Here is a 26,868-nt window from a genome sequence, read left to right as displayed (position 1 = left end):
TGTGGGGTGCTGCTACATCACTGGCTCCCCAGAACCTTGTATCCCCAGCTCTGCCACCAGAGTTCCTGGGCAGGCACAGGGGGTTGACTTTCAAAATGGCACAACATCTCCCATCTTATATGCTTCCTCCAGAGGGACCCTGACACCCCTCCCACTGAAAGGTGGGTCTACTTCGCCTCTGGGTGAATCTGGGTGGGCCTGAGACTCACTTTAACTGCCAGGAGGCAGAGGAAGTGACACTGTGGGACTTCCAAGCCAGGCCAGAAAGGATGATGCAGCTTGTTCACCAGATCACCTGTGCTTGAAGCCTTGAGCCCCCACATAAGTAGTCCGAGAGCCCCGAGACAGCCACGCTCAGGGAGGAGCGACACACGGGCAACCCCACCAGCCATCCTAGCCTTCGAGTCCTCCCAGCCCAGGCACCAGACATGTACACAAACAAGCCTTTCAGAGGATTCCTGTCTCCATCTGTGGCCTCACCCAGAGCCTTCACATCTTCCCAGCTGAGGCTCCAGACGCTGAGAAGCAGGAACAAGCCATTCCTACTGAACCTTTTCCAAATTCCTGACGCCAAATCCCCACAAGCATAAAGAAATGGCTCTTGTTTGGGGTGGTTTGTTCCGAGGCAATAGGAATGGAAACAGTTGGTGACATACTTGCGAGTCTATTCTCATATCTGCTGCCACCAAAGAAGCAGCTGCTCTTGGAAATAGAATTTTAAGAAAAGGAAAAGCTCCCTTTTATTGAGCATTTACTTTGTGCCAGGCATTATGCTAAGGGCTTACGTGCATAAGTTCACTTAACGCTCATTACAGTGCTATGAGTTAAAGCTAGGATTATCCCCATTTGACAGAAGAAGAAATGGGCTCAGAGGTTGAGGACCTTGCCCAAAGCCAGATCTGCCTGACTCAGAGGCCCTAACACTGTACCACACTCTGCTCTCCAGCCACATAGAGACAGGAGCTGTATCCACAGGGAAGGCTCAACTACTTGGGAACCTGGCTTTCCTGTTCAGTAGCCCAGGTCTGGGAATTCCCTAAAGAACCTGGATGACAGGGACACAGTGTCGACAAACACTTGGCCTTGTCTGAGCTGGGACAGGCCCCTATCCTGGAAAGTCATCGCTGTGGCCCACCACCCTATTACCAGTTCCCCCTGAATCCCACTCCTTCTTCTCCTAGCTCCTCCATCAAGGCCTTCCAGAGATTCTGACTGCTGCAGACACCATCTCATATTCCCTGGGCACACCATTCCACACTGCTTCATACTGTCCTGGTTGTTTGGGTGTGTTTACACAGTATGGCTCCTGAGGGTGGGAAGAACATGCTGGAAGACACATCCATGTAGGCCTATGATAAAGTGACCTGTCATATTGCCTACAGCATCTTTATAATAGCAGACACATCCACTTCTCACAAGGATCTATTGGGTTGAGAATCATCACCCAGGCACAATGCAAACACTCCAGGCTCTGTGACCTGCACTTCACCCAGGGCATCAAAGGGGAGAGAGAATTTTTTTTTTTTTTTTTTTTTGCAGTACGCGGGCCTCTCACTGTTGCGGCCTCTCCCGTTGCGGAGCACAGGCTCCGGACGCGCAGGCTCAGCGGCCATGGCTCACGGGCCCAGCCGCTCCGCGGCATGTGGGATCTTCCCGGACCGGGGCATGAACCCGTGTTCCCTGCACGGCAGGCAGACTCTCAACCACTGCGCCACCAGGGAAGCCCGGGAGAAAGGATTTGAGGGCGGAGGAGGAAGCAGCACGCCCACCGCAGACACCCATCACCATCACCTTGCAAGCAAGGAATCCCCAAGCACAAAGCCTCAACACGGTGGAAGTTGCCACTTTGAACCACAAGTCCTTAATCCTCCTGGAAAGCTAAGAGGTATGTGCCTGCACCTCTCCAGCCTACCTCCAAAGAGTACTCTACAAATCCCACTCCCTGTGTGATGGAGTTGAGGATCTTACTATGGCTGGGAAAACTCAAGACCGCACAGATTCTCAAGTTGGTACAGGTCAAGTTTCCAGGGGAAAGCCGGTCTGTTCCTTCCATCGCTGCTACCTGGGAAGGTGCGCATATCGGGCACAGCCAGAAACTGCTGGGAATAAGCTCAAGTACCTTATTTGCTGTACTTAAGGGACGTCCTTCCTTTTTCCTGAGTGGGGACATTCTTACTCTTCCCAGAAGGTCATTATGGTTGACTTTCCCGTCTCAGCTGCTCCTCCTATATACTTCATATCAAATCGAGCGCCAGAAAGCTTAGGAGGGGCCTAAAACTGACCAGATTCATGATCCATCCAACCTAGAGCCATGCATGTAAAGCCAGACTCACATGTTAGAATCACAGGGCAGAGATGTGTTCATTGCAGGGAGGATCCTAAAGTAAATCTAACTTAGGTGGACGTGACTTATTTTGTCAGGCACCGGAGGGCTCACAGCAACACTTCTTAAATCCTTCTTTTTTCTCCCACTCATGGATGGCCCTTCCACAAAGAAGCTCACAAATTTCCTGCTTAGATTTCCTTTTTAAAAAGTGTTTCTGTCAGGCTGAATGTGTAGGATTCTAGTCCTTGTCCCCTCTCCTTTCCTCCCATCACAAAAGCTCGAAAGTAGTAGTAGCATCAGAGTCAAAATTCTCTTTGTGAGGCAGGCAGGAAAAGGGAACAGCTGGGAAGCTTTGCTCATAAGAGTCTGGGTGCTGTTCCCCCAGCAATCAATCCAAATCAGAGAACTAAGGAATGAATGGTGGAAAGTCAAATTTATTTTTCATAGCATTAATCTAAAAATATAAGTGGGCACCGCAAAACATGCCTAGCGGTCTGTCCTCCTTGGGGCATGGAATTGCCACACTGGTCCAACACGGTCCATCTGGTTACAAACTCAGCTGCAAAAGCAACGCCCCAGGAAGGCCCGCTCACCTCCCAGATGACACGGAGCTAAGAGTCAGGGCATCTGAAAAACCACGAAGGGCTCTGCCATTAACAAATGCGTCCAAACCCTTTCTGAATGTTTACATTACTCTTCTGGTTAGAAATTTTAAAATTCCATAAACCAGCATCTGTGAATTTATCTGAAGTCTATACATACGTCCCTTGTTTAACCAAAAACAAAACCACAACACAAACACAGGCAAAAACAAGAGTCAATGAAGCAGAAACTTCTGTTATGACCCAACTTTTGCACAGCTGTACGTAGGCATAATTTTGGTTCAGGGCCAACATTAACAAGAAGCAAAGCTGAGGCAGAGGCTACAGAATGACAGCTGAGGTTCATGTTGTGCTTCTGGAGGGGGAAAGGAGAAATGAGAAACTAGTTCTCAGCTCCTGTGTATTTTAGGACCTCGGGTCTAGAGGTGTCAGAGGCCCCTGAGCTGGAACAGTGAAGGATCCCCTCCCTGCAATTCTAGATGCGGGGATGATCTGCCCAACAAATGCCCAGGATTCAAGTTCAGGCACCACCATTCTCTAGCTCTATTCTTGCGCAAGGCAGTAAACCTCTCTGAACCCCATTTTCCTCTACTGTAAAATGGGGGTTATCACCACCTCTGCCTGGAGTACCTTAGATACTGTTCCAAACAAAATTCTATAGCACCAAATACAAAATGTGATTATTCTTCATCCTATCTCGAAGAATACTGGGGAGTGCCACTTACTGCTTCACCATGAATAATAAGCTAAGGGGGAAAAAATCAGATAATGCCACATTACACTAATAATCTTAAATCAACTGAGAGAAGTTTTATGGGAAAAATTTAAGTTGATTTTCCATTACCATCCATGGGACTTGATGGGGCATCCTTCCTTGTCACTAGCTGCTATGCACATGGGACAGACAAACAATTTAATCCAAATATTAGAAAGGGTAGGTCTCCTATGGGGGAGGGGGGGAGTGGGGAGAGAAGAACCTCCAGTGACAGGGAGATTGTTACTGATCCACCCCCGGGACTCCTATCCCTAAGCTCAGGTAGCCAGGAGTTGACTGCTTAAGATATAAAAATATTTTTCAATCTGATTAAAAAATGGGTAGAGGACCTGAATAGAAATTTTTCCTAAGAAGATATACAGATGGCCAACAGGCACGTGAAAAGGTGTTCAACATCACTAATATCAGGGAATTGCAAATTAACAACCACAATGAGATATGACCTCACACCTGTTAGAATGGCTATTATCAAAAAGACAAGAAACAAATGCTGGAGAGGATGTGGAGAAAAGGGAACCCTTGGGCACTGTTGGTGGGAATGTAAATCAGTGCAGCCACTATGGAAAACAGTATGGAGGCTCCTCAAAAAATTAAAAAATAGAACTACCATATGATCTAGCAATCCCAATTCTGGATATATATCCAAAGGAGATGAAATCACTATCTAGAAGAGATATCTCCACTCCCATGTTCATTATAGTGTTATTCACAATAGGCAAGATACGTAAAAAACTAAATGTCCATCTACGGATGAATGCACAAAGAAGATGAGGTGTGTATGTATACATACACACACACACACACACACACACACACACACACACACACACACACAAAATGGAATATTATTCAGCCATAAAAAAGGAAATCCTGCCATGTGTGACACCATGGATAAACCTTGAGGGTATTACACTAAATGAAATAAATCAGAGAAAGACAAACACTGTACGATCTCACTTACATGTAGAATCTTAAAAAGCCAAAGTCATAGAAACAGAGAGTAGAAAGGTGGTTGCCAGGGCCCGAGACATGGGAGAAATGAGGAGAAGGGTACAAACTCCCAGTTACCAGATGAATCAGTTCTGGGGATGTAACGTACGGTACGGTGACTCTAGTTAACAGCACTGTATCATATACCTGAAAGTTGCCAGGAGAATAAATCTTAAACGTTCTCACCATACAAAAACATGGTAGTTATGAGAGGTGATGGATGTGTTAACTACCCCTACTGGGGTGATCATTTCACAGTCTACATGTGTGACATCACATTGTGCCCCTTAAGCGTATACAATGTTATATGTCAATTATATCTCAGTAAAGCTGAGGAAAAAAAGAAGCAAAATGTTTCTACTGGTTTTTTTTTTTTTTTCCTGAAAATTCAACTACCTAGAAGAGCAGTGAATACTGTTATCCTTCTACATAACACAGTGAAGAAAATGACCAAGTTCATGTTGGCAAGCAGGAAAGACACAGACTTCACCCCTCAGCTTTGACCTCTGGGCCCTGTAAGTCAGTCATGCCTGATTCCTCAGATGGTGTCTAGAGCCTCGTGCCACCACTGTCTACCATACTGTGGACTGGCTGGAAAGCCAGACAGAGTAACCGGCCACTGTCAGGGTCTGGGGGTGGCTGAGAGAAAGAACACAGTCACGAGACTCAGCAACCCCAAGAGCATGGCTTTAGGCAAGCCACTCAATTTCTCCAGGTCACAACCAAAGGCTCCTTTAAGCTCTAACCTTACCAGTAAACACAAGAGAAAATTAGAATCACTGGGAACTGAAGACTATCAGTATTTTCCCCAGCCATGCCGCTTTCCCCTTCCTCTGGGGTTCTGAAGGTTAACAGAACGCAGAAACAAAAACATATAGGACGTGTCCAGACAGCAATGTGCACTATGGCTAAAATGGCAGGAGAAGATGAGGTATATTGAGCAAATGAGCAAATCATATATGACCATTAAAAAAGCCAGATTCGCACAGCGGAATCTGGGATAACTTCTTGTCTTTTTTCAATCATCCTTCTTCCTGTTACACTGCCTTATCAGACAAATCAGGTTGCAAAAGTCTCAAGGGTTTTCAGGGAGAGGTCTGAGCTACAAGACCCATCACTGCCAGGGCCCTGCAGCCCCACTGGTGTGGCGACAGGCCTCGCCCCTGCCTCACCCACAACCGTGCTCCCAGGGATGGGTAGACAGACGCAGCCTTCAGAGGTGGGCGATTCCAGAGGCAAACAGTAGGCTTCTGACTTTCCCAGCAACTCCAAGGAACCCCTTCCTTAGGGTCCCAAGATCCTGAAAAGTTTATGAAATGAATAGATAAAAGCCAGGGCTGGACAAGAGCAAAGGCAGCTCACTCAGTAAAGGAGTTTGAGTCCATCCAGAAAGGAACTAGGGACAGAAAAGGCAAGATTTCACAGCAAAACTGGAATTTCTGCCAAACATAGGGAGTGCCATATGCAAGTCCTGTATTAGGCAGGATTCGAGGGATGGGGGAGGTAGGGAGCAGGGAAAGGTGGAAGAAGGAAAAACAACACCTCTGCTGTCAAGAATCCTAGTGGGGGGAGGAGGGGTAAATTAGGAGGTTGGGATTAACATATATGCACTACTATATATAAAACAGATAGGGGCTTTCCCTGATGGCGCAGTGATTGAGAGTCCGCCTGCCGATGCAGGGGACACGGGTTCGTGCCCCGGTCTGGGAGGATCCCACATGCCGCGGAGCGGCTGGGCCCAGGAGCCATGGCCGCTGAGCCTGCGCGTCTGGAGCCTGTGCTCCGCGGTGGGAGAGGCCACAACAGTGAGAGGCCCGCGTACCACAAAAACAAAACAAAACAAATCAAAACCAAAAAAACAGATAACCGACAAGGACCTACTGTATAGCACAGGGAACTATACTAAATATTTTGTAATAACCTATAAGGGAAAAGAATCTGCAAAAGAATATATATATATATGCATATTCTGTATACCTGTAACTAACCACGACATTGTAAATCAACCATACTTCAATAAAATTTTTTTAAAAGGAAAAAAAATAAATTCTTCAAGCTCAAGGCTTAAGATATATATACTTTACTATATGTAAATGTTATGCTTTAATAAAAAATTAAAACACTAAGAAAGAAACAAACACCAAAAAAGAAGAATTCTATTGGGATTCTTGTTTTCACGAAAAAAAAATTGTTAAAGGAGACCAAAAAACCCCTTAATTTCCTTTGCTTCTAAAAAATAAATTTAGGGTAGGAAGGAGACTGATTTTTCTTTATATTTCAATTGTACTATTTTGACCATGTGTATGCAACGCATTTTGTATTGTAAAAATCTATAGTGCAGGGGAATTCCCTGGCAGTCCAGTGGTCAGGACTCTGCACTTTCACTGCCGAGGAACTAAGATCCCACGAGCCGCGCAGCGTGGCCAAAAAAAAAAAAAAAAAAGCTTATTGGAAAAAAAAAATCTATAGTGCAACTGGAGAAAATATGACTAAAATATTGAAAAGGCAAGTATAAGACAAATTATACTCAAAGGTACAAGATCACAAATTGTGGATCTAAATACTGAGGGAATAAATATAGCTGCTGGAATTACAATACTACTGATCGCTAGATATATGGACAACTTACTTTGTGCCAGGCACTGCTAAGAGCTGCACCTAGGTGATTTTATTTAATCCTTACTTCTACCCTGTAAAATGAGAGAGGTGGGATTATGATTATTCCCATTTTACTTTTACAGAAACTAAGCAAGTACATCCTTTTCTGAAGGTCCCAGCTAGCAACAGAGCCAGGACTCAAACCCAGTGTCACCCAGAGCTCACGTGGGTTCAGCTCCAGCAGAAAATGGGGTTTACATCTCAAGTGTGGGCTCTAAAGGAGGAGAGTTTTGGCATTGTTTGGAGCTCTGGGGGCCACTGGGAGGCAAGAGGGTTCATGCATGGGAAAAGGCACAGGGCTGAAATCTGATGATCAAAACCGCAAACATTTCTTGAGAACCTTTTAAGGGCTGGGCACACCCAGATTTGGAAATAAGGCTGCAATACAGAGAAGGAAAAGAGACAATCACACTCCATTCTCCTTCCAAAAAAAGACAATAATGCTCAAAATAAAATCTCTGAATATTCCAGAGTCTTAAAAGAGACTGTGCCACAAGAATGCTAAGTTGATGTGGGGAGCCCAGGAGGGGGATATGAGAAAGGGCATTCTCTTTGACCCTGGCAGCAGACAAGGGAGCGACAGGAATATACTGCCTTCCTCCTGGGGCAAAAGCGTTTTAATTATCAGCCGAGAGGCCAGCAGAGCCATAGAACTGGCCAGCTGTCCCATGCAATCAGGCCAAAGGCCATAACAAGACGAGGCAGCATTTCTCAGGGGGCCGAGCGCTGCGAGTTAAGGCTGAGTCCAGAGAGAGCAAGAGGCACAGGCCTTTCCCACAAGAGGCCCACGCACAGCAGGAAGGAGCTGCAGGGGATCGATGCCTTTCTGTGGCTTCCACCGAAACAAATTTGCCCATCCATAAAACTACCCCTGGCTGACTCAGGAGAAGGCAGCTCAGGGCTGCCTAAAATCCCCATACTACTTTAAAAAGGGAAACCCAACTATACCCCTGTGTATGCCTAAAATAACAAGGGATAGAAAGAGGGGGGAAAGGGGTGGCCCCTTCACTGAATGTGGTTCCTGGGTGATACCTGCTAGACATCATTTCATGCCATCTTAAGACAGCACTGCTCTCTTCTGTCTTCTCCACATTTTACAGATGAGAATCCCGGTGCTCCAAGAGGCATGCCCCATGTCAGGGACTCAAGAAGTAGTTTAAATCCCAGTCTCTGACTCCCAAGCCGGTGTTCCTTCCATCAGACCACAGTGGCTCCCGATGCCAAGCTTAAGGGGGAAATGCTTCCTTCTCAAATCAAAACCTCCAAGTTTCCCACAGAGAGCAAAAATCCCAAGGAAGTTAGAAGAGAAGGGGACGCGTGATCTACAGCTTTAATGCCTCGTTTCTGTGTCTCACGGCCACGTCTAGTGCAGGGCTCAGGCACAGCCTCCCGCTATTCTGTGGGGGAGTGGGCACAGAGGCACACGATTAAAACCGCCTGAAAAAGCCTTATGTTGATCCAGAGAACTGAGTGGGAAAGCAGCAGCAGGGCTCTGAGACACCAGGATGCGCCTCACTTAGCTCCAAGGACAGAAGTGGCATTTGACTGACTGCGCCCTGCTTCCAGGATGAAGGCTGCCCTTGGTGTATTGCGAGTCCCCGTCACGATTCATGTGACCGGAGTATCTTGTCTCGGCAAGGCCATCTGTCACGCCCCGGGGAGCAAAGGGGAAAAGGAGCACCTGTGGGCTCCTGTCAGCTGCTTCCCTGCTGAACCGCTTGGCGAAGACTCCCCATCAGAAGCTTTGGCCCCTTCAGTGAAGCCAGGAAGTGGGGAGCCTGCGTGCGCTGTAGCCTGACACACAGACTCAGATAGACCGTGTGGTCATCACGCACTCCCAAACACACACATTCACACTTCAGGTCACATCATGTCAGTCCTGGGAGGGAAGGACTTCAGGGACCATCTTGTCCAAACCTCTCATTTCATAGATGAGGAATCAGGCCCAGCGAGATCACCAGATGTGCCTGGGAGCACCTAGCCGGTGCTCTGCCCCCATCCTCTTCTTACCCAGATGTCCAATTTAAAAGTTCTCCTGGGCATCCCTGGTGGCGCAGTGGTTAAGAGTCCGCCTGCCGATGCAGGACACATAGGTTCGTGCCCCGGTCCGGGAGGATCCCACATGCTGCGGAGCGGCTGGGCCCGTGAGCCACGGCCGCTGAGCCTGCGCGTCCGGAGCCTGTGCTCCGCAACGGGAGAGGCCACAACAGTGAGACGCCCGCGTACCGCAAAAAAAAAAAAAAAAAAGTTATCCTTTCTTCATAACCATCTCTGAGTCTTAGATTAATAAAAACTGTAACCCTCTTCCCCCCAAATGAGCCTACACACATTTTGTACAGATCCTTGCTTAATAAGAGGAGTATGTGTAGTTCAACAGGAAGCCGATGGGGGTCCTGACAGGGACTCCAAGGTAAAGAGATGGGTGATTTGGGGAAGAAGTTACATTTTTCTCTTGCCTCAACCAGACTGCTGTCACCACTCTGTGTCCCAGTTTCCCCATCCATAAGTGACCCTGAGCTACCTCACGGGAATGAGGGAAAACACCAAGTCAGGAATGGAAAATTTTCCAAGAGCCGTGGACGAAAGGAGACACGGGCAGGCTCTCGTCTCCTGTGAGATCCCAAAGCACAAATCTTGACCCTGAGCGATGACCGTGCCAAAGGCCACCTGCGAAAAGGGGAGATCGCTACTTAGCTGTTACCAAATTTGTTTGGGGAGGATTGTGGGGAAGGGAAGACATAATAATTTACCTGACTTTCAATCGTGGCTCAAATCAGAGGAAACAGAGGTAATGGGGAAGAGACTAAAGAATCCTGTGGACATCAGAGCCCGTACACCTTGCAAAGCCCTTCTTGCCCTGAACCCAACCCCTCACCGTGGCTGTTTCTCCCAAGCTCAAGGCTCAATCACAGTCCAGAAATACCTACCAAGATCCTTCACACAACACAATCCTCTGTTCCAACTCCAACACAGGCTTTCTAGGTGTCTAAATGCTGCCCAGGGCCCCAAGCTTCTCCCTGCCCCTGAGTAAGCTGCAGGGAAGTCCCCAGAGTCACCAGAGGAAGGAAAGGTAGGCAGCTTCCCCAAGCAAGCTGGGGGGAATGAGGGCAAATGTTCCATGAGGAGGGCAGTTACCCTCATGAATCCTTAGAAGGGGTCCCTCAGCCCCACAAACTTTGGGAAAGGGCTGAGGCAAGAGAATCCAGGGGGACTGTCCAGGGCACCATCGCCTCCTGGACAGCCACGCTCGCACTGGGCATTTGTGTGCTGGTTTTAGGTCCTTCTCCGTGACCCCACGGGGAACTCCTCGAGGGCAGGGACCGTGTCTGGTTTTGCTTCCTGTTACAGTCCCAACACCAAGCGCTCAAAATGACACACAAATGAGAGCCATCTCAGCACAGGAGACAGCCACGGCCAAGCGAAAGGCGGAAAGCAAGGCTCCCAGGCAAAGTTAAAGAAGTGAGAGGTGCAATGAAGCCTGCAGGTCAGACCTCCTGGCCTCGCCAGCTTCTCCTGCTGAGTCACCTGACTGGTTATTCGCCTCATTTCAGCTTTATTCACTTATGTATTTATTTTGACGTGCAGAACGTGTCTCTGTACTCATGGAAAATGCTACCCATCAACTGAACACAATACTTTGGGACATGCCTGGTACCTGTTGGCCAACCTTAGGTATAGCCTCGTGTAACCGAAGGAGAAGTCTAATTCATTGAGTGAGTGCTTGTACACTTTTGCCAGGAAAAGCTCTCAAAACATGTCTGACATCCTCCAACTCTCTGTGCAAGGGACCTTGTAGCAAAGAACCACAAAGAGCAGAAATGGGGAGAGAGACTTGGCAGTGCCTGAGCCAGGTACTGTTGGAAGTGTCTCATTTGGGGATGCATTCATGAGGCACCTCTCGAAAAGAACTGGGAACTGGGTGCTCTGCCTGATACTGCTGCCTGCTAGATCTACCCTGGGAACGTCGTCTAGTTCATCTCATTCTCCTATAGGAAAAGAACAGCTACTCCTCATTCTTGTCTAAGTCCTTTCTGCCATATGGCTCCTTGCCGGGATGGCTGTGCCTTAGCGGCTGCATCCCTCAGGCAAGAAGGGGTTCCACCTCAGTGTACCGGAGAGAGGACACTAGGGCGTGCATTCAGTGGGTCACAGAGCTCCACAAGCCTCACAGCAGGCAGACCGCAAACCCTCAGCCTGGAGAAATTCTGCACAGGAAACGCAGTCAGGGGCTGTGGCCAGTATCCAGTCAGGGGGCACTCCAGGGCTCAGAACGTGATAGCCAGCCTGACGCCAAGGGCGAGATGGACGCTCTGTCCTCCTCACACTTTAAGAAAGCAGGTCTTCCGCTTCCTTACCTTGGGAACTTTGAGAGAAGGCTGGAGAAAGGCACAAAGCACATGCTGGGTGGCAGGGGGGTGCTCCCAGGCATCCAGTTGCCGGAGGATCAGCCAACTGAACAATTCCACAAAACTGCAATGGATGTGGTGAGGAGAACTGCAGGGGATTCTCAGCTGGGAACAAAAGGAGAGCTGAGGCTGGAGGCGACAGACAGGCAGTGGAGCCAGGTGCCGGGGGGAGTGGCCTGCGCCTGCAGCACCTGGCAGCCTGCACCTGGCCACAGGGGAGACATCGGCCAGTGAGTTATTCGGGCCTGGCATCCGGGAAGGGTGTGGGCAAAGAAGAGGGCAGGGGCGTTGGAGGTTGGAAACGAATGCCCTGTAAAAAATGCCACACTTGGCGCCTGAAACAGGTTGACATTAGGAAGGATCAAGGGCCTGGAGATTATGAGGAGGAAGAGCAACTTCCATGCGAGTGAGGCACGGGGGATGTCCTCCAACAAGACGAGGGGAATCTTTACCCTCCGAGATCCTGCAAGTAGACTAATTCAAGTGATACTTTCTTCACTCGTTCATTCATTCATTCATGCGCCTGGAAGCTAAAGATGCAAAATCCATTTGGTGATGTAGCAGATGCTCCTGACAGCAGAGCCAACAAAGAGAGGAGGCCGGGGGATGCGACAGGGCAGCGGGTTGCAGGCCAGCACGGTGTTTCGATCTGTCCTTCAATGGCCTGTGCTGGGGAGAGCCTGCACTCACTTCACCATCATGCCCACCACGCCCTACAGTGTTACACCAGCTGCTTCCCAGACTATGGGCCCTGAATGCAAGGCATCTGAGCTTGCAACCACTGGACTAGCGGCTCTGGTCCCTTGTCCCCCTAGTATTCTTCTACATACTATCAGATCACTTAGATTTAGCACCAAATGACTACTTAGCATTGACTCCAGTGACAGGCCAGTGGGAAGGAGAAGTGGCCAGGTCTGAGTTGAGCACAGCAAAGTGAGTAGGGTTTGGACAGGCAGAGAGACGAGGCGAGGGTACTCCTGAAAGCAAGGTTATTCCCATAGCAACAGTAAGTGTGATGAGGGCCCAGTGGCTGGGAAGTAGTACACAGTATATTCCAGGGGAAGGAGGAAACCGGCTCGGCTTAAGGGGGAAATGCCTTCAGAGGAAGAAGAGGGCGATAAGGCAGCAAAGACCCATGAGAAGTTTACGCTGACATTTGAAAAGAGGAAGGCAGGGATGGCTAGTCCCAAACCAAATACGGTTCACCGCTCACCTCTGCCCTTTCGGCTATGAAATTAAGAATGAGTTCCTCACACGTCGATGAAATGTGGCTGCTCCCTGTGCGCAGAGGAATATTATTCCTAATTATATAAAACTAAAGCACTACAGGGTCACACAAAACAAACAGGGGGCAGCGAAACACCCTGGCTGCCCCACTGCAGAGTGCCGGCAGCAGTGCAGCCATGAGGAGTCAGACCTGGGCCCAGCATCTGGTCTTAGGACTGGCAGTGACAGCCTAGAGAACTGGCTGCCCACTCTGACCCTCCACTTCCTCATTTGTAAAAATAAAGACATTCACAGTCTTTACTCTGCAGGGCTGCTGTGAGAATTAGATGAGAAGCCACATAAAATGTTTAACATGGTGCCTGACCTAAAGAGAGCACTCAATAAGCATTAGTTGCTTCTTGTTGCTATTATTATACGGGGGTTTGGTGGTTGTTACTATTATTACTATTATTATTATTTGACGATGACGAAGATTATACAGGGGTTTGGTTTAGTTAATATACTGTATCTAAATAGTGGAATAATGTAAACCTTTAAATATCTTGTGGCAGAAGACCATTTATTTAATAAGAAAGTGGTCACAGTACACCAAGCAGTCGGGGGCAGTGGGGAGGGGAGAAAGCATACGACAAGCAATGGACTTATTAGGGTCTCCTGTGTAAGATTTAGGGGTGAAAACAAATAGGCATAAATGCCAACAAAATGGAAAAACATACATTGTGTTTAGCTCTATGTTCTTCTGTGCTTTCTAAGGGGAGGAAAGAAGTTCTTTAATAATAAAATAAAAGTAATAACACTACCTTCACTTGGAGTAAGGCTTTTCATTTTCCAAAGCTTTTTCACGTATCTCAATCTTATACTAATTTTATTTCTAATGGCCCCTATTAAACTGCTATTCTGCCAAATGCCCTTAAACCAAAATCCTGAAATCCACTTATCTACCCGCCCCGCCCCCTCCCCCCCCCCCCCCCCCAAGGACAATCTTTCCACTAAAAGACCATCTTTCACTAACACCTTTGCTAACAATCAAGTAGCTGGTTTTCCCCAAAGTGAGGAGCAGAGACACGTAAATCCACTTTTATAGCCAGGGCTTTAGTGAGTAGTTTCATGAAGAGATGTTTAAGTTAATGATGTACTGTAATAAAGTAGTAGAAACCATCAGTTAAATCAGGGTCTGAGCCACACGTCCCAGGGCCTGGCTAACCCTGCTCGTTTGGCTCTAAGACGCTCCATATCTAGGATAACACATCCTCCCAATGCATGTCCCCAGATTCCGTGGTAAGACTGCCAGCTGCTTCCCCACCAGCCGTGTTCTCTCTCTTCCTTGGTAACAGACCCTGATTATCAGCTAGGCTCCACGCCACCCAGAATAAAATCCTCCATCTCCCAGCAGCCCCTGCGCTAGCCATGGCTGTGGGACTCCATTCTGGCCACTGAATACATGCAGATGCGTTGTGCTGGACTTCTGGGAAGTTAATGGGAGTCGACTCAGCCACAGGAGCAGCTTCTTCTGTGCTTCTGCTTTTCCTGCTCCTTCAGGCTTGTGACTTGGACCAAATAACTGGCATCTCACCAGCCATCTTGGACCATACGACAGCCCCAAGATGCAAACCATGTACTGGGATCATGGAGAGAAAAACAGGAGCCTGGGTCCCTGATGACATGTGGAGATGCTCTAAAACCCCATCCCGGCCTTCTTTTCAAAGACAACTTACTACAGATGATATATGAACGTAGGATATTATATGCTATACACATCTGGCAAACAGCACATGACTTTTTTAAGTGGGTCATCAGGATAATGAAGCATTTTAATAAATCACTTTTTTACTGAACCTTTTGTAACAGCTAGATGTTTATCACCAACTACTTTCTTTTTCCACAAAGACAGACCCCCTATATACTTCACTCTTTTCTCTAGTGGTTCAAAGTCAACTAACACATATAATTCATAGAGTTCTGCCCTCACATGACTGTGATCAAAATCCAACTCTCTGGAGCCCCTAATAAAAACCAAGAGAACCTGGCCAGTATCCCCAGGCCTGCAAAACACAAAGAAGTTATGACACTCAAACTGGAGGCAAACAAGCAGCATAACATTTCTAAAATGATTTTCAAGTCACGCACACACAGCAATGGAGCAAGAGCAATGGTGTCATCAGGGCTCATGTTGGATAAATTCAATCCCAGGCAAACACCCGCCCGCAGACAAATGTCAAGGAGCCACCCAACTCACATGCGAGATTTACAGCAGGCATTAACATCAGCACCACCCATGCAGCCCAGGGCGCTATGGACATTTCAGGGCCTCAACTGTCTTGACGAGGTCCTTTAAAATACTGCCCTATGTGTAAGTCCAACTCCTGCCACCATACACTGTACCTGAAGGTCCCCCTCAGCAATCCTAAAACCCACGTAAGGACAAAGAAGGACCAGGGCTTTGTCTCCAGGGTGACAGAATGACATTCAGGTCCCTTGTTGTCTCCTGCAAACCGCATAACCTTGGCAAGTTAGCTTTTCCTTCACAAGAGCCTAGACTTCTAAACGCAAGTCACAAAAGGTAAAACCTTGTACGTACATCTTGAAATTACACCCAGATTTAAAACTTCGCAGAGGAAATTATTAACTTTTACTATCATCCTAGCCCAAGTTTTTAAATGGGCTCAATTACATAAGGTTAGTGCACTTAGCCTTATCTCCCAGATAAGGACGTAAGAAAACATTTTAAAATTCAGCTTCTATATCACATTTTCTACCAACACATCCGCTTGTGCTTACCCCATCATCCAAAGCAATCTCTAGGTAGAAATTATTTTGAAAAGCGGGTCACCAAAAGTTTTAACTTATTTAATACATTTATAGAACAGAATTTTGCAGGAGGGATGAGAATAATCATACAGTAAAGAGATAGAATATGGCAGAAGGAAAAGAGAGACCAGATTTTATTTTATGCAACTTAAATCCTTCACATGCATTACGTCTAAAATACATAGCTAATGCTCCATACTCTCACAAGGATGAATTTTGCTTTTATTAAGGGGGAAGATGGTGCAGGCAGAAGAGGTAAGGGTAATAAATGCTATTTTAAAGTAAACCAGAAAGTATACTTGTGTATATATAGGCCATATATGCATTTTATTTTTATTTTATTTTATTTTATCTTCTGGCTGCACCACAAGGCATGTGGTACCTTAGCTCCCTGACCAGGGCTCGAACCCGTGCCCCCTGCAGTGGAAGGAAGCATGGTGTCCTAACAACTAGACCGCCAGGGAAGTCCCCACATATGCTTTTTAAATGTCTGGAAAAATATGCCAAATGTAATGCTTATACCACTGGGAGGAAAACATTACGGGTGATCTTTCTCTTCTTTTTGTTTACCTACACTTTCTCATTTTTGCACAACAAAAACACTTACTACCGATGTAATTTAAAACGTATTTTTTAAAGCTAACAGACTCACAATAGCATCAACAGAAAAATAAGCCACATCTGGAACAGCTCGGGACAGAACAAAGCCTGAAGGATTTCTGGGCTCAAAGCTGAAGGATGCAGACAGTGAAGTTCCTGGGGCCCCAAAGTCCTAATGCCCTCCTTTCTGGACAGGATGCTCAACGTGATTTTAAGCATATGCCATTTAGCAAACTGTATCCTCTCTACCATGCAGTTTAGGCAAGGGAAAGTCTAAATTACCACACAAAACAAGCACACTCCCAGCGCCTGCTGATCCAGCCAAGGAAAGAGACTGAAGTTTCTACCAACTCACCATTTAATTATGTGTAACACTTTCTTTACAATCCAATTTATGGGTCCTAGATGTTTAATAAAGTTACCTCTCAGTTCCCTGCTATTAAACACTGGGCAGTTATGACAATTAATTAATACCACCCCAAGGCTACCAGGAGGGCTGTAGTTCTACCAGCCAGGTCGCGCTCTCCGAGTTGAAATGGCCACCAGAATGGGCCTCCCAGCTGGAACAACACGCCCCTTCTGCCTTATACCCCTTCTCTGGTGGGGACCTCAGGTTGGGGAGTTAGGTAGAAATGCAAACAGGTGGTATTGGTTTGCTTTACCTGTTGTTCCACCGAAGAGGAAAACCCCTTTTGTGATCACAGGCACCCCTTCCTCAAGTGGAAAAATAAATCTATATGTTTTGTTTGCACAATACATCAGAATTACATACTGCCAACCACGCCTGCTAATGAAAGCTCAGAATTATCCCAAACCCCTCCGGTGCCTCATTCTTCTCCTCCTAAACCAATTTTTCCTGGCATTCATCCCACCCCCTACATCTCAAGTCAAGGATGGACTGGTCTTAAGCAAAGCGTTTCGCTGCCCACTAAGATTCCTGAGGAATCCACTCCAACCGAAGCCATGGACTGAGTCTGAAAGTGCTTGTAAGCCCTCCAGCCTCATCTCTCCGTACTCACTGTTGCTGGATTTAAGGTCGCGGTGGATGATGGGGACAATTGCCTCATCATGTAAGTAGTTCATCCCTCTGGCAATCTGCACGGCCCAGTTCACCAGGATGTCTGGGGGAATCCTTTTCCCAGATAACACTCTATTCAAAGGCCCTCCACGAGCAAACTCCATGACCAAGCAGAGGTTGGGCTCCTTCAGACACACCCCCCTAAGGGCAATGATGTTGGGATGCTTCAGCATCGCGAAGAGCTTGGCCTCCTGGCGAACATTCTCTATGGTCTGGCTGATGTCCTCGTCCGGGTCGTGGCGAGCTGCTTTCACGGCGACCTCATCCCCTATCCAGAAAGCACGGTAGACCTTCCCAAAGCCCCCGATGCCAATAATCTCTTCCAGGGTTAGCTCCGCAAAATCAATCTCTAACACTGAGAAAGAAAAGAAAAAAAGAAGCAAGTCAAAAAAATGTGAAAAACACCATTTTATCACCCAGTTACCTGGGTGGGTAAACACAGCAAGTTGTCTGCGCACTTAGATTTTCTGTCTTCTCACTATAAACTCCCTAAAGACAGGAAATGTGATTCACTTTTTTTCTGTTACGTTATCCTTAGTGACTAGCACAGAGTAGGCATTCAATACATAGTCATGAAGTAACTTCCACTTGGGAATTCACGCAGAATCTTGTACCGAGAGCAACCATTCTAACTAAAAGGAAAATTGGGGGAGATCATTTTATGAGACTTATTCACATTTTACTGTGTACATACTAGGTAGTGAGAAGCATAAAATCCAGTGCCACGGCAGACACACAACAACCAGACCACTTTAGTAGCAGTATGATCCAAAGATGAGGAAAATCACTAATTCCCACCACAGGACAGGGATTAAGGGCGAGTGGGGAAGGGATTCTCAAGGAAGGAAACATTTGAAATGGGCCCTAGAGAATGAGTGGGAGGGATCTCATCAGGCAATGACATTTTGGAGAAGCACAAGTGGAGAAGGACAATCCAGGTAGAGGGAAGGTCATGAGCAAGAACCGTGGGGCATGGAGAACACTCACAACAGCCAACACATGGAAACAACCTACATGTCCATCGACAGATGAATGCAGAAAGAAGATGTGATACATATACACACTACTGTATATAAAATAGATAACTAATTAGGGCCTACTGTACAGCACAGGGAACTCTTCTCAATACTCTGTAATGACCTACATGGGAAAAGAATCTAAAAAAGAGTGGATATGTATATGTGTAACTGATTCACTCTGCTGTACAGCAGAAACAAACACAACATTGTAACTCAACCATACTCCAAAAAAATTTTTTAAAAAAATAGCATTTAGTTGAAAAAATAAAAAAAGATGTGATATATATATACAATGGAACACTACTCAGCCATAAAAAATGAAATAATGCCATTTACAGCAACATGGATGGACCTAGAGATTATCACCGTATGTGAAGTCAGACAGAGAAAGACAAATACCACATGATGTCACTTATATGTGGAATCTAAAATACGACAGAAATGAACTTATCTATGAGACAAAAACACTCACAGATACAGAGAACAGACTCGTGGTTGCCAAGCAGAGGGTGGGGGAGGGAAGGATTGGGAGTTTGGGATTAGCAGATGCAAACTAGTATATATAGGATGGATAAACAACAAGGTGCTACTGTATAGCACAGGGAACTATATTCAATATCCTGTGATAAACCATAATGGAAAAGAATAGGAAAAAGAATATACATGTATAACTGAGTCACTGTGTTGTACAGCAGACATTAAACACAACATTGTAAATCAACTATACTTCAATAAAAAGAAAAAAGAAAAAAAGAACATAGGCCATGAGAGTATATGGCCTATCAGGAACTTCAGGGAGTCCAGGGCAGCTGGATTATAAGCATTAGGGTAGATGAGGTTCAAAGCCTTGCTGGGGTCAGACAGGTCATGAAATGTTGTTAAAGCCATTCTGAGGGGCTTAAATTTCACACTGTAAACGGTAGGAGTCATGTATCTCTAAGAAGGAGAGTGTTGTCAGTCTTGTGACTTAGAAAGGAAACCAACTCTGGCAGCCATGTGGAATATAACAGCAAATGGAGGCCACTGCAGTAACCCAGGAGCACAAGCACAAGGGTCTGAACCTCAGCAGCCATGATGACAAGAGGAAAAAGTAAGGAGGAAATTGGGAGATCTTCAAAACTTGGTTCTACCAAGACCTGGTGACTAAGATGCTTGAGTAAGGAGTCTCCTAGGCAACATCTTACCCCAGCAGTCACCTGGGCCACAGGTCCACCCCTGAGATTTCCAGTATCACACCCAACCACTCATTCCCCATCCCAAATCCAGAGTTTGAATCTACGGTACTACGATTCTATCTTTAGCTCTGCTTAGAAAGGCTTCCATGGATAGTCAATAATAACCACCAGTGATTATAAATCTTGGGCTAGATATGGTGCTGCTATACGAGCAAAGTGCTATTTCATGTTTCTCTCATCAAAACCCTATTCTCTGTCTTCTAAGTCTCTTTTTTTGTCTTTACCTAGCTGACTCATAGGCATCCCTCAGGTCTCAGCTTAACCATCAATCTAATAGAGGAACTTTTCCTAACCCCCCGATTAAATGAGGTCAGGCCCAAGTCAAGCACTTCCATAGCAGTCTCTATCTGGCAAGACTCAACAAGGTTATAATTACTTGTTCATCGCCTATCGTCCTGCTAAACTGCGAGATGCACAAGGGTGGATCCTGTCTGTCTTACTCACCACTGTCCTTATCGTGCCAAATATTCAGCTGGTGACCAATAGACAGGGAAGTAATATGAGGGAAAAAAATCTATCTCAGTATGAAATAAACCAAACTCAGATCTGGGGGGAAGAAATTAAACTGGACCTCCTGAAACAAATACAGAGAATAGTCACATTTTGCTAAAAAAAATAAGAACACAAAGATATATTTCTGAACCCTTGGCAAGACCAAAAGAGGAACTGCCCACCGCTGACTGTTCTCTTCCATTCTCAGCCAGCTCCATGAAGCCTTCATTCTCCATTCAGATGATGGTGGGGCTCAAAACTGTTTTTGCTTAGTTATAGCACTTCTATCCTATCTAGGGCTAATATTCATTTGTATTTTGTAATGCACCCAGCAGTCTGCACAAAGGAAACTCTTAGGAAAACTTAGTTGGACTGCCTTTAGGTATATAGAAGATTATCACCTCATCTAGCACTCTTTTTGAAGAATAAATGGTGTGGCAGGTCCTGCAGACTAGCAGTCAACGTCCATTCTACAATCCTCCAGCACACCTTTCAGTACTACAGAGGTCAGAAAGCTAAAACACTACATTTTCCAGACTCCTTGACAGAGTGCTGGTTAGCCAATGAGATGCACAAGATTCAGAAGGCGGAAGTAAGATGGAGACCATCTCCTTGCTGCTTCTTCTGGCAAGCATGGCTGTGGAGAAGTGGGGTTTTTCCTGCAATAGCATGTCAATGTCCAATTAGCTCTGTGGATGTGGAAAGGAATGTTGCAAGGCCAAGCAGTCACCTAATCGGACAGCAACTACGACAGGGTGTTTGAGAAGTCGGCAGCTTCAATGGCAACTCCTGATTCTGTACCATCTCAGTCAGACCAGCAGCAGCTTGCCTGGTGGGCCAGGTCTGCAATGTTCTGGGAGTTGGTCCTCTAGGTCCAGCTGACAGCCCCTTCTCCCCAGCCTTCCAAAAAAATCTATAAGCAACTAACTTCTTGTGCTAAATCATTTTCTGCTTAAAATAGCTTGAGTGTTTCTGGGTCCTAAAATGAATCCTGACTGATTACTAATTCTTGCCTTATCTCATCTATATGAGTGAGAAAAATATGCCAATGTCAAAGAGAGATTAGAAACCCTCTTGGAGAAAACTGTAAGTTATCCTAGGAGTCCCCATGGTCATAGACGGAAGAAACACTCATTTTTTCTGCCAGATTTTTCACTGATGAAAAGATATGTGCCTTTTTAATAAATGTGCATTTACATACCTTATTTCCTCAACTGAATATCTGAATTCTCCTTAAGGGAATTAACTGTTGTATTTTCTCTTGTACCCACCCTCTTCTTTCCTCTGGTCTGAAGCGTAGCTGTGAACACACAGGACGTGTTAGATATTTATTTAAACATATGGGGATTTAAAAGATGTGATTCTGAACCAGGGTGCTGAAAGGACAGCTCCTTCAATGGTATTTCACAGAAGGTAGAAAACCTCTGTGGGGAAGGCGATGAAGCAATGGTCTCTCTCTGGGTAGAACATAAACTCTCAGGTTCTTGCTATTTCGTCGAGGAAATATTATGACCAGCCTTCAGAAAACGTATAGAACGGAGCTTACAAGAAGAAAGACAAAACAGTGGGGGATGTGGGGAGGGTCCTTTCTTTTCCCTTCCCTGCTAAGAAGTCCCTTTGGATAGAAACTAGACCTTCACTGCAGCTGCGCGGATGTGGGACTCTCCTCCCTTTCCCTGTCCCAGTCAAGACCTGGTTGTAAGTAAGAATCAGGTCAACTCTCACACAGCACATTTTTCAGTTTCTGTGGAAGAATATTTCCAGGAATATCAGGAACAAAACCTTATCTCTTTCAGTCTTGGAGTCAAGATGTTATTCCCTCTCAATTATATCCCTGGAAACTAAATATACAGGCACATTCTGGTGAGTTTGGGGCAAGTGAATGGTACATACCTCACTCATTTAAAAATCTTAAGTACGTCTGAAAATACATCCTTATATTGCTAGTGAAGGCAAGAAAAAGAAATGTAAATTAGTAATATCCTTAATTTGTGCCCTGCTTGAAAACTGACACAACTCTCCTGTAAGAGAAGCTTTTTTTTAATACCTAGGGTTATATATCTCTGAAGATGATACATTTGGAACTTTACATTTTCCATCTTTCACCAAAATAAAGAAGATGAGCAAGCTCCTGGGTTATTTATATTTGTCAGCCCCGTGGAGAGCTAAACTCTAATACCTACATTGGAGAGGATAAAAGCACTCTATAAACATTACATGATTTATAATATCACTCTTATATGCTTTCTTTGTCACAAGATTTAATAATTTCCCCCTCTTCCATTTTGATTAAAGTTTGAAACAGAAGTTTCACTTTGAAAAGCAGTATTTGAAAGTAAAACTGAACATTATTACTTCACTTTGTGTCTTCTATTCACAATCTAATATCAAAATTCATGTCCCAGAGAGGAAGTTGAAAAAAGTAACTGGGGAAAAGTTGTCGGAGGCTCAATTTCATTCTAAGTCTTTGGAGACCAGGTCAACAACAATCACCTTTATTTTCTGAGCGACACTAAATGAACCAGTGGACACAGCATACAGACCAGAGGCCCTTTATCAGATCACCAAGATTTGCTCAAGATTTCCTTGAGCAAAGCACTGCACTGAAATTATATGTTTACATCACCAATTTCCCTCACGTGTGACTTCTAAGTACCTCCTCATCTTCTCATTTCTTTATCCCCTGGTATTTAACACAGTATCTCTCTTTCACTAGGCACTCTAATTGGTTTTTGACTAGAATTAAATTTTCTGAATTATCAAAAATTAATTCCACTCAAGATCAGAATTTAGTGTGGCTAAATAAAATAACTTACCAAGACCTTCAAATGCTGTTGTTCAAGTCAATTCTTTCAATAAGTACAAGGTACTTCCTACTTTCTCATCATCTGGGTTTTAGATATCAGAATCTACTCTCTCCAAGGTAACTTTTGTTACAGTCTGGGTGAAGTCCTGGGCACCCAATGGAGAAGAAGCTTCTAAAGTGGCACAGTGTAGACCTGCCTGGCTTTCTGTGCATGGGTTCTTCCCACCTAAGTCACATTCGCTCCTGACTGCTCTCACAGCAGCGAGCACAAGATATTAAAGAAACTCAGCTCCCGTTCATGAACCTCACAGAGCTCTTCTACTCTGATATTAGCTGTCTCTGAAAAAAAAAAAAAAAATCACCAAATCTCACCCACAAAGACCCTCAAAATCTGACACGTTTAAAACTACACTGTTTTCTAACATGCCAGGCCAACAACTCTTCCGGTATGTGACCAAGTTCATCTTCAATATTATTTGAGACATTATCTGCTAGGACTCTTAGCCTTGATCTTTCCAGCACTAAGGCAAAAAGGTGTAACACCTAGAAACAATTTAAAGTAATTTGTCACCTGCAGGTATTATAAAGATTAACTGTAGAAGGAGGAAGTTTTAAACTGAATAAGAGGGAGAGAGAAACAAAGGAAATTAAACATTTGAACATCAATTTGACAGTCAAAACACCAATAAAAAAAGGGCAGTAGAAAAACAAGAGGTTATGATTTTGATATTAATAAATGGTATTTAATAAACATCTTAAGATATAATTGTTCAGGTGAAAATAAGTTACAGGACCAGAAAAATAACTGTTACAAATAAAATTTTAAAATTAAATGTTTAAAGTTGGCCCTTGGTAATGACTTTTTTAAATGAGCTAAGAGACAAAGTATACAAAATATGGAATAAATAATGATATAAGTGAATTAACAATACTTTTTTAACAGGAAAGAAATTACGGAAACCCTCAAATACAAAATAGTGTAAACTGCACTGGAAGATACTTACATCTTTCTTCTAAAACCACCTAGCATCACTGATTAAAGGATTCTAATGGCAATTTAACTCCTTTGAAAAACAAAGAAAATTTCATTTCAGGGTGTGGAAAAGGGGAGCTCCTGGGAAACTGGTGAAGACAGGACCCTAGAAGAAAGGCCCTGGGAGGGACCCCTGGGCATGGTCCCCCTGAGATTTGGCAAATACCAAATATAGGCAAGGATCTAGGGTGAGAAGAAAGGAGAAAATATATTGTCTGGGTGTCAAGGCCCTGGGATTTAGCCACTATATCTTGTGCTCCTGATCTCTCATGGGGGAATGACATACTTTTCCCTTGCTAATCATTTCTCCACTCATCACCTGCCTCTACAGACAGACAGACAGACACAGACACACACACACACACAGACACACACACACACACACACACACACACACACACACACACACACACACACACACCCTTATAGCACATTATTTGGTGAGACTCCTCAAGGGACCACTTTTTAAATACAAGATTAGGATCCAAGAAATCAACACCGTATTTCAAAGATACTTCAGCCTTGAGTTCACACAGGCTTCCAGGACTTGTGAGCCAGCCCAGCCCTGCGGGAGACACCCCTGTCTCCTTTAAAGCAAATGCCTTTCAGGGGCGGGGACAGGCGGTAGAAGAGGTCGGGAAGGTCCCTGATTTGGGGACTAACGTTATGACAGAAACCACCAGCTTGCCTAAAATCCTTCCAGACTGGGGGGGCGGGGAGGCTGGAGACAGGAAGATTCTCCTGCTGGGGCTTCAAGATGTGGGATCAGGAGCTGCTGCTGAGGCGGTCGCGTGAAGGTGAAGCCCAAGCGCCCGAGGTTCCAGGCGAGGCCTGCGGCATGTCTATCTTACTGATTGCACCCGCCAAAGCCCCTGCAGCCCGAGCCCGCGCACACACACACACACACCCAGGTCAATCATTGCCCACCCAAGCTTAACCCTCGAGGAGGGCTCCCCTCCCCCTGCGACCACCCCAAGGCATCCATCATACCCCCCACCCCGCTCCCCGCCAGGCTCCCGGGTCCCGCCTTCGCCTTACACTGAATGGGCGGGTAGCAACTGGGGTCTTCGCCTCCGGGCTGGCAGCGGCTGGAGAAGGCGCTGCGCGGGGTCACGTAGTTGCTGGGGAAGATGCCCACCCGCTGGTTCAGCTGCCCCGTCCACCAGCCCTCGTCGCCGGACACCTGCGAGTCCTTGGACAGCACCTCCACCACGTCGCCCAGCCGCAGGGTCAGCTCGTCCTCGCCCGCCGCCTCGTACTCGAACACGGCCGTCCAGTAGGGCAGCGGCGCGTCGGAGCCCAGCTCCCTGGGGACTGCCGCCGCCGCCTCCTCCTCCTCTTCCTCCTCCTCCTCGGCCCCGGCTCCCGCTCCATCCTCCCCCGGCGGGGCTGCAGCGGCGGCGCTCGCCAGGCAGCCGAGAAGCGCTCTGGAGGGCTCCATGGAGCGGCCGATCCATAGGGTGCGGGGCTGCTGCCGCCCGCAGGAGCCGCCGCCGCCTATTGTTCATGCGGCTCCGCAGAGCTGGGGGGACCCCCCTCCCCCGACGGCGGCCGCAGGTAGGGGCCGGGCTGGCGGGGCGGGGAGAGTCGGCTCGCTAGGGCTGGGGCTGGGGCTGGCTCAGCGCGGCTACAAGTGCGCGGAGTGCGTAGTGCTCACCGCAGCATGGGGGCGCGGCGGGCCGGAGCCCCCGCCTTCGCGCTCGCCCCCTGGGGCGGCCTGGCCACCTCCGCCGCGGGTACCTGCTCGCGCAGCTGGTGCCCGGTGCCGCCAGCCGGCCGCCGCTCACCGCTCGGCGCCGCGCCCCGCCCCCTGCGCCGTCCGCACGCCCGGGACCACCTGACGCGGACCTGGCTCCGCCCCAGCCCTGCGGACCCTAGGAGGCGGGGCTTCACGGCGCCCGGGCCCGCCCCCGCACCATCCTGCCTTCCCATTGGCCGCCGCTGACCGGTCCGCAGGTTCCTCCAGCCGCGGTTGGGGCTGCCCCGCCAGCCGCCCGCCCCGCCCCTCTCCACCCCCTGCGCCTACGTCGCCCTCCCCCCCCTCCTCCCGCCCCAACGTGCGGGCTCTCTCATTCTCAAACCCCAGGTTGACCCATTTCTCTCTCCCATTGGACCCCCGCATCTCCAACCATTGGTCCGAGGTACCTGTCCGTTTCCTGGGAGAGTTCAACACCGCCCGTCAGGAAGAGGCTGCGGCCTCATTGGGCGCCTGAGGAAGGATGGGTGGATACTCAAAGGTAAAGCTGAGCCCTCATTCAGACCAAAAAGGGTGAAGGAGACCGTTCCCTTTGTTTGCCGCTAAGAGGTAGGGATTCCACTGGGTAGCATCTGTGTTCTTCATCCTAAAGTGAGATTTTGAGAGTGAGCAGAGGAGAAGCGAGCTGGGTTGCGGGCCCCGTGAGAGCTCTTTCTTCTCCAGCGCCTTCTTACCTTTGGATTTTCCCTTCTCTTGGAGCTGCCTCTGCCCTAGTCCTACCAGGTGGATCAGCTTCCACTCCAGTCCGACTGAATTGCACCCCGACTCCTTCCGTAACCTTTCATCTAGTAAGACCTTCAGGCCCACTGGAATGTTCTTTAGAACTCTTAAAACTACAGTTCTCGCCTCTGTGAAGACTGCATACAGCTCGCCCTTTCCTAGGTTCCTGTAAGAAGATATTCCAATACCGTTGATTTTTAGAATTCAGAGGAAAGACCACTTTACTGGAGCGCAAACTGAGGGTGGGAAAGCTGTCGGTGAAGTGGGCTTGGTCTCTCTGAAGAGGCTCAGTTTCTCTACAAATCTTGGAATTTTTTTGCCTGGGGGGAATTGCACC

General features: G+C 46.9%; 1 protein-coding gene across 2 annotated transcripts in view; it reads right to left on the bottom strand.

Annotated features, from left to right (window-relative positions):
* Positions 1 to 25,496, bottom strand: part of MAP3K9 (mitogen-activated protein kinase kinase kinase 9) — a 69,639-nt gene extending 44,143 nt beyond the window's left edge. For both annotated transcript variants that reach the window (XM_065871030.1, XM_065871031.1), the window contains exons 1-2: positions 25,094 to 25,496; positions 17,412 to 17,825 (exon numbers count right to left, since the gene is read on the bottom strand). In XM_065871030.1, the coding sequence (XP_065727102.1) occupies positions 17,412 to 17,825; positions 25,094 to 25,496 (817 nt within the window). The remainder of the gene's footprint in view (positions 1 to 17,411; positions 17,826 to 25,093) is intronic.
* Between the last annotated feature and the right edge of the window lie 1,372 nt (positions 25,497 to 26,868).

Source organism: Phocoena phocoena, chromosome 2, assembly GCF_963924675.1.
Source record: "Phocoena phocoena chromosome 2, mPhoPho1.1, whole genome shotgun sequence".
NCBI lineage: Eukaryota > Metazoa > Chordata > Mammalia > Artiodactyla > Phocoenidae > Phocoena > Phocoena phocoena.
This window is presented reverse-complemented; position numbering and strand designations above follow the sequence as displayed.